An 8,404-nucleotide genomic window follows, 5' to 3' on the forward strand; every position below is an offset into this window, starting at 1 on the left:
ATGCAGGATCTTTGTGGGAAAAAAGCAGAAGGGATGACGCAGGTGGCCTCCTGGGAAAGTGAAGGGAACCTGAAATTGGGTAACGGGGTCCATCCTACACTGGGCATGAGGTAAGGAATTTTACCTTCTTACAATTCTCACAACTTGTGCTGGAAGTATTATTGTTCTCAAAGAAATTGCCTAATGTCGCACCACTAGCAAGGGGCAGGACAAGTCTGTCTGAACTCTTTCCATCTCACCTCCCTGTCTCTGCCTCTACAATAATGGTGAAATTGGGGTGGGGACAATGAGAAGGAAAGTGAGGGGGCATTTGTACCCCTCACCAACAAACGAAAAAGCAGACATTTGGAGAAGAATCATTTATATTCTATGGGCATCATCATTCGGGTTTTGTGGGAAAGTGGGGGTTGTTCTGTGTTTTTGTTTTTGGCATGAAAACTAAATCTACCACATATTTTATCAAAATGACATAGCTATTCCCTGTTATAAGAAAATCCACCACACCAAACCATTACCATTATAATGTGCATTAAAGTAGCAAATTATTTTTATTCTAAGTATATAAATTACTAAATTTTTCAGGTTTTTCTAGTAAGTGTCATGCCAATGCTATTATCTTGTCCTGGTTCAATGAGCCTTATCTTGAATATCACCTAGTGTTTATAATGGAAATTTTAAAACAAAAATCTGAGGTCAAACAATATGTATTGAAAGCAGACACCTGGCCTGAATGACACAACCTCAGGTCATTCAGTGATTGTCCTGATTATCTGTATTTTTGAGTAGAAGAAAATGGTTTTTCAGATTTGTATTTAAATTTCAAAATAACAGTGGTAGAGGCAAATTTCCAAGGCCTGATGTTGTCTTAGATCCACAGTTTTTAGTATTTTTCCTTCAACTCCTCAGTAGCATAAAATCATTACAAAAGTCCCTTTAAGATCTCATTAAGAGGAGACCCCATGAAGCTGAGCCCACAGGGAGACATAGGTAGGGTACAGCCATCCTATCTCATAAAGAAAGAACAAGCCCTTCTGATGAATCGCAAACTGTCTTCATCTTAGCCCAAATGTAGGAGTTACATGTGAACCAACCAATCGACATCTCACTCCTTATATCTAACAGTGCCTGCAGAGGCTGTTGTTGGACTCTTTTGTCTTTTGAGGTGTTGACTGAAGTTCTAAGACCCAGAGTCTCTGGTTTCTTCCCAGAGTCCCTGGGCTTGGTGGAGGTCCTGGAATCCAAGCCACAGTGAACTCATGATCCAAGGGTTTACTCACTGGTTCAGGCAACAGGAAGAGAGGCCCAGTTCACCTGGGGCTGGTTTGGAGGGTCTAGAAAATATAAAAAGTGAAGCTCTCCTGGCCCACAGGGAAAAGGTAAGAACATGTGTCTGGGGAATAGGAAGGCACTCATTAGAATACGGAGCATCTCCTAGGGGCAGAGTGATTTTGATTCAGATTCAGACTGTAACAGCTCCTGGTATCATGCAAATGAAAGCACCAAGGAGCCTTTCTTCCATGAAAATGGGGCAAGTTGCCCTTTTTTTTTTTTTTCAAGTAGCTAAGCAACAAAAAACATAAATTACATCAGAGAATGGTTGCCTAGAAAGAAGAGAAACTATTTGGGCTTTAAAAATGACCTTTATTTGTGAGAAATATTTAATTGTGTCTAAAAAGTGATAGAAAACAAAAGGTAATGAAATGGCCCTAAATCACCTTAGGGTTAAAAATAAGTAAAAATAGTTAGAACTGAGTGTAACAGTGATTGTGAGTAAGAGTGTGTGTGTGTGTGTGTGAGTGTGTGTGTGTGTGTGTGTGTGAGAGAGAGAGAGAGAGAGAACATGTAGAAATCTGTCTTCTGCCTAGATTGAAAATCATTTGAAGACAGAGACTATGATATTTGGGCTGAATTGAAATCAAATAAATGTCTAATGATAAATTAAGATCTACTCTGCTCCCAGTCTTCCTTTTCTTTAAAATGGCACTATTTTCCCCTTGTCTACATATGAGAAACTCCCATTAAATATAAACTTCTGGAAAATAGAGACCACTTACTTATCTTTTTTGGTTACCTAATTCCATAACACTCACCTAGTTCTCTCTCTCTCTCTCTCTCTCAGACATACACACAGACACACACACACACACTCTCGAATACTTCATAAGGAAGGCTAGGAAGAGCTAATCAATACATATTTACTGAAACACTTTTGAGTATGTACAATGTGCATGGAAGTTATGAGAATTTGTAAGAACTGCACCAAGAAATGAAATGGTTGAATTCTGATTGTGAATTGCTACACCATAGAAAATACTCGTAAAAAATTATAGCACAACTGGTTCATTGGGATAAAAAGAGAAACATCATCTGTACTGGCTGTTTTCCTACTTCTAAGTGTGTCTATGTATTTTCTTTATTTCATGCAAACAAACACACATTGAGCACCCGTATAAAACCCTACTGTAAGAAAGACAGTAAAGGGTCAGATAGGTGTCTGCCCTTAACATGTTCAGGAAGAGAAGAATAAGACAATATGGTTGGCAGAAGAGGTGGAAGTGTCAAGACTGGTGTCCATATTTTGCCACTTTCTTGCTGCATGACCTCATATAAGTAGCTTAACATTCCTGAGCTTTAGTTTTCTCTTCTGTAAAACAGGGATAACAGTACCTCAAGATTTTCACAAAACTCATATAAAATCATGAAAGAGATTTGCAATCTATAACGTACTCTTAAATGTTAACTAAAATATAATTTCACAGACAATAAACACACCTACTATATTCACTGAATGGTTGAAACTGGAATTCTGGCCATCCTGGAGTTAAACCTGCCCTGCATTGTGTGCTTTTAAAACTCTGAAAGAGTTTCAACACTTAAAACTCAAATTCAGATTCCATTAAATAAAAATCTGAAAAATCTTACAGCATTGGACCCACGTTATTAATAACAATAATGGGCTAAAATTTAGTAGCGATGCTACTTTTAGATGGAAGAGTTATCCTTTAGTTAGCCACAGTCCCCACTATTCCCTTTTGGCTTATGTAAGTTAAAAATCACTATAACAAAAGAGAGACGGGGTAAGTGCAACAAAAGAAGGGGAACTGGCAGGGAGATGGGGCTTCTGCATATTCAAGAGAACACTAGCAACTGGAAGGACTGGGAAAGCTGCCTGGTAAAGGTGATATTTGAGGATTTGAGAATGAGGGGAGTTTAAAAGAAGAACAGTTTGAAAGAAGGTACGGTGGCATGGGAATTGGTAATGATAACCACTATCAAATTAAGAGAAGGGTATATGGAGGGTACTCATTTATTTATCCAATGTGTATTGAGACTCTATGAGCCAGACTCTGGACATCAAGAAACAATAGACAGATACCTGCCTTCTCTGGAGCTCACAGCCTAGTGAAGAAGACAGAAAAGTAGAGGTAACAAAGTTGAACAAATTCCCTTTGGGGGGTCTTTGATGACAACTAGGAAAATCACAATATTCCTCGATCTTTACCAACTAGACATGCTATTCAGGAGTTAGGATCATGAACCATAGCCAAGAGTCCAATTTTACCATTAATCCCCGTGTACCCACCAACAACTGGTCATGCTCATACACACCACTCTTTCCTAACTCTTACAAATAGAGATAAAACCAATATCAGCCACTTCCCAGTTCCTTTTGGATGATAATAGTAGAAAATAGAAGTGCAGATGCTTCTTGACATGTGATGGGATTATGTCCCAATAAACCCATCATCATAAATCAAAAATATCCTGTTGAAAATGTCTTCAATACCCCAATAAACTCATTGAAAAGTCAAAAAATCATAAGTTGAACTATCATAAGTCAAGGACCACTTGTAAAAGTATTTGGAATGTAAAATATATTATGTAAGTGCATGTTGTTAGCATTACAATTTCTCTGGTCTCCAGGGATCACTTGCAGCATAGGCAGTAGGGACAATCTCCTATCAGGGAAACGGCAAGAGTAATGCTTCATAACTATTTGTGGGTAATGGAAGACAAGGGCACAATGAATGTGAGCACAAGCCTTTTAACTACACAGACCTAAATTCAAATCCCATCTTCACCATTTGTTACCTGAACAACTGGGCCTGTTTCCTCACTTATAAATTATATCTAATAATATCTCTTTCCTAAGGTTGTCATGAGAATAAAATTAGAGTTAACGCAGTGCCTGGTTCATAGTAATTATTTGATAAATGGCAATAAAGATTGTTTTACTTACAGCTCAACTATCTCAAGATGATAGAGGTAGCGTTGCAGAATCCAGGAATCATAGAACTAGAATGACCTCGAAAATGTTATTTTCTCTTTCTGAGACTATGGTCTTTAACATCTTGTTCTAGCATTTCTCACTCCAGAAGTTGTGATCCGACTTATTCATTACAAGAATTCCTCCTCCTAAATGTAAGGCCATTTTCTCTTATTTTATTCCTCTGTGGAATAACAAGACTAGAGAAAAAATCAGCAGGTAAAGACCAAGATCTAAAATGACCAAATGTTCTGGTTTGCCTGGAACCAAGGAGTTTCCCAGGACACTGCACTTTCCGTGCTAAAATGAGGACAGTCCTGGGGAAACAGAGAGTTGGTCACTCTACCTCAGTTAGTGGTGCCCTGTTTTGATCTCTGGTTAAGCTAGAAAAGCCAAAAACTGTACAACTCAGTACATTCTATTTCTTACTGTATACAAATACTGACAACCAGAAGTGGGAAGAAAACTAGAGGCAAATGCCCCGGGTGGACAAGTGTATGCCCTGCCACCTTTTTCCTTTAGTTAAACCTGGTCTTTACATTGCCAGGACTCTCTGGTTTGGTAGCTATAGTCACCCTGAAAGAAATGTGGCCTTCCCTTTGTAGCTATACATCTGATGCTATTTCAGATGGTGAATCTGACAACTTGATACAAAGTGATTTTTGAACGAACAGTGTCTATATTGAAAGGCTTGTTTTTGTGTCTTGTCTTATGCAACCTGGATCAGAACAAAAACATGGCACCTTTTTTACTTCAGTGACTGTATGTGAGCTTTGTTTCCACTGATTTAGGCCAAAGTTGAGTTCTCTTGTCAACGTATTTGTCTGTCTGATTAATGGCAGTCCTCTCTTCTTTGGCTCGGGGTGCCAAAAGGACGTTACTGAGTGGCTTGTGAACCAAATAATGATGGCTGAAGGTATGAGCTCTCTGATAAATTTGCACATATCAGACAAAATGTGCTTACATCACATATATCAGAAAAAGTGGGCTTACATTTAGGAAGAGGAATTCATGTAATGAATAAGTAGGATCACAACTTGCAGCTGTTTAACTTCATTTTTCATGAACTTAAAATAACTTAGGAAACTTTTTTGCTTTGGAATTGTCTTTAGTTTTTCTCTCAGAGTCAAAGCCTTGAAGTCAGTCAGGACAATGTCTGAATACAGAGAGAATGAGAAACATTCCCTCTACAATGCCCCCAATTCCTTTGAGGGTTATAGGAAATAAGACAATAATTTCCAGTGGTCAGTCAGTTTTTCCAGTAATTTGAATGACTCACAGTGGTATAAACCAGGTCCTGTTGAGAAGCATTACACTATCCCCTTGTGATGATAAGCAGAAGCTCTTTAGTGAAGTTGCACAAACTCAACTTTCAGCAGCAGCAGCCACATAATCAGGGTAATCTTGAAGAGCCATCTTGATTTTTAAAACATTGAAAAATAGGTCTTTAAAAAACATAAAAGATTTAACAAATGACAAGCTGGAAAAATAAATTGTAACACATATGACCTACAAGTGATCTGGTTTCCTTAATATATAAAAAGCTCTTATAATTCAACAAGAAAAAGCAGATTAACAATCCAATAGAAAAATGGATAAAGATCACAAGCAGGCTTCTTCTTAGAATATACAAATGGCTTATAAGATTTTGAAAAGATGTTCAACTTCATTAAAAGCAAATGTTCAAAACCTATAATAAAGCAATAATATAAATTTATTTTATTATGATAAATTACATTGAAACATTTTGAAATAGCAAAAAAAAAAACATATTTTTAAGTGTTCATCAGTTTGAAATTGAACTGGTACAAGAATGGAGATTCTGTATTCCTTCCTTATGAGGATCCTCTCAAAACCCTTTCCTGTTGTAAGAACAGACTTTCTCAGACCATTGGTTGGAGTGGTGATGTTTCCTTTATTTGACCTCCAGAGCTGCTAAATGGGATGACAAAGATCTGTGTTTGGGGACAGGACAATATCGTTGGCAGGAATGCTGGGGTGTCCAAGACTAGAGGATGAATCTAGGTTCTGCATTTTCTTGCTCTGTAACTTGTGAACAAGTCACTTAACATTTCTGAACTTAAGGTTTCTCCTTTGCAAAATAGAGATAACAGCACTTCACAGGGTTTTCATGAGACTCTGATAAAATCATGAAAGTGACTTGCAAACTGTAAAGCACTATAACATGTAAATTTTAAAAATTTCACAATTAGCATATCTACTTGTACTAATGGGATTGTTAATTCTGCCAGACTTTATAGATCATCCATGGCCATCCTGGGATCAAATCTGGCCTGCACCATGTCATTAAAGCTTTGAATCATCAACATTTCACACTCAAATTTCAGGGTTTTAAAAAGTCTGGAAGATCTGGCAATATACTGCCCACATTCTAGCGTGGCAATAATAGACTAGAATTGAGCGGTGGAGCTTCTTTTAGAAGAGATGACTTGATTGGCTGCAAGTCATCAGTACTCCCTTTTGTCTTAAGCTTCACTCATTTACAATTCCTATCTGTAAGCCTTTGAATTGCAACCTGCAGTTAGTCACCATAGTTTGCAAAAGAAATCACTGCAGCCCAGGAAAGTGGGGTCTTGGTCACCATCACCGAGCAAGAACTGAAACCCACCAGAAGAATCTTTATGGCCACTTACTCTTTAATTCATGTGTGCCTCACACACCACAACTCTGAAGCTCTAAGCCCATAATCAAGCTCATTTATTTTCTACAAAACAAGAGAGAAGATCCTCTGTTTGTCCTGTAGCTGATCTGGGCTCCCTCTTACTAGCTCCCTCTTGAAAAGCTAGATTTCAAGTGAGAATAATCCTCAAATAAAACCCTGTCTTGATTTCCCTTTTTAGCTTGGCCACTCTTGCCCTCCCCAGTGTCTGTTAGGCAGTTTCTTTGCTACAGTTTCCATGACTATGTGCTCACAGGCCTAGTCACTTTATCAGAAACTTCACTTCAGCAGGATAGGAACACCACAGGGGAAACGGTCTGGCAGAATTTATCTTGCTAACAGTATTACAACTGGTTCAGCAGAAATACCATTTGACCATTGACCAATAGGATTACTGGGTATATACCCAAAGGAATATAAATCATTTTGTTACAAAGATACATGCATGCGTATGTTCATTGCAGCACTCTTCACAGTAGCAGAAACATGGAATCAACCCAAATGCCCATCAATGATAGACTAGATAAAGAATATGTGGTACAAATACACCATGAAATACTATGCAGTCATAAAAATGAATATATCATATCCTTTGCAGGGACATAGATAGAGCCAGAAGCCATCTTCCTCAGCAACTGAAACAGGAACCGAAAACCAAACACTGCATGTTCTCACTTGTAAGTGGGAGCTGGACAATGAGAACACATGGACACAGGCAGAGGAACAACATACATTGGGACCTGTCAGGGCAGGGGAGTGTGGGAGGGAGGGAGCACATCAGGAAAATTAGCTAATGCATGCTGGGCTTAATACCTAGGCGATGGGTTGATAGGTGCAGCAAACCACCATAGCACACATTTATTTATGTAACAAACCTGTACATCCTGCACACGTACCCCGGAACTTAAAATTTTTAAAATAAACAACAAAAAACTGGTTCAGGCTCTGAGTGAGCTTCAAGATACTCCTAGATGAAATTCTTCTCTATCCCATGGGATCCAGAAGACCCACAAGGAAAGGAACTCGTGTGTGCGTGCGTGTGTGTGTGTGTGTATTTGTGTCATTTATGAAAGAGTACATTGGCATTACACAATAAGTAAGCAAATTAAACCATATCTGGACAACTCTTTGCCTTAGAAGTATGATGTTAAGAGATAAATGGATTGACTCAACACTGAAAATGGAAGTTGGTGATTTATGAGTGCATTCATTTTCTTCTTCATGCATTCAACATTAACTGGGTGCCTGTTACATTCCTGGCATTTGCTAAGATTCCTGGATAAAAAACAAATAAACAAACAAAAAAAGCCCAGTTCTTGGTTCCAACAATCTTACTCGACTGTACCATTAACCACCTGTCCAGTTAAACAACCTAACCTCTCTTTCTGTCTCAATTTCTTTACTTTTATAATGGGCATAATAATACTCACTTCGAGAGATTCTGTTAGCCTAAAAGA

The 8,404-nt window shown here is 38.3% G+C and overlaps 1 protein-coding gene across 1 annotated transcript in view; it reads left to right on the forward strand.

Annotated features, from left to right (window-relative positions):
• The window catches only part of LOC105529294 (E3 ubiquitin-protein ligase RFWD2-like), a 40,671-nt gene continuing 32,267 nt past the window's right edge, over nt 1-8,404 (forward strand). Inside the window, exons 1-2 of the mRNA XM_011966400.1 lie at nt 1-110; nt 1,286-1,376. Of these exons, the coding sequence (XP_011821790.1) occupies nt 1-110; nt 1,286-1,376 (201 nt within the window). The remainder of the gene's footprint in view (nt 111-1,285; nt 1,377-8,404) is intronic.

Source organism: Mandrillus leucophaeus, unplaced genomic scaffold (genome assembly GCF_000951045.1).
Source record: "Mandrillus leucophaeus isolate KB7577 unplaced genomic scaffold, Mleu.le_1.0 Scaffold76, whole genome shotgun sequence".
NCBI classification, from domain to species: Eukaryota; Metazoa; Chordata; class Mammalia; order Primates; family Cercopithecidae; genus Mandrillus; species Mandrillus leucophaeus.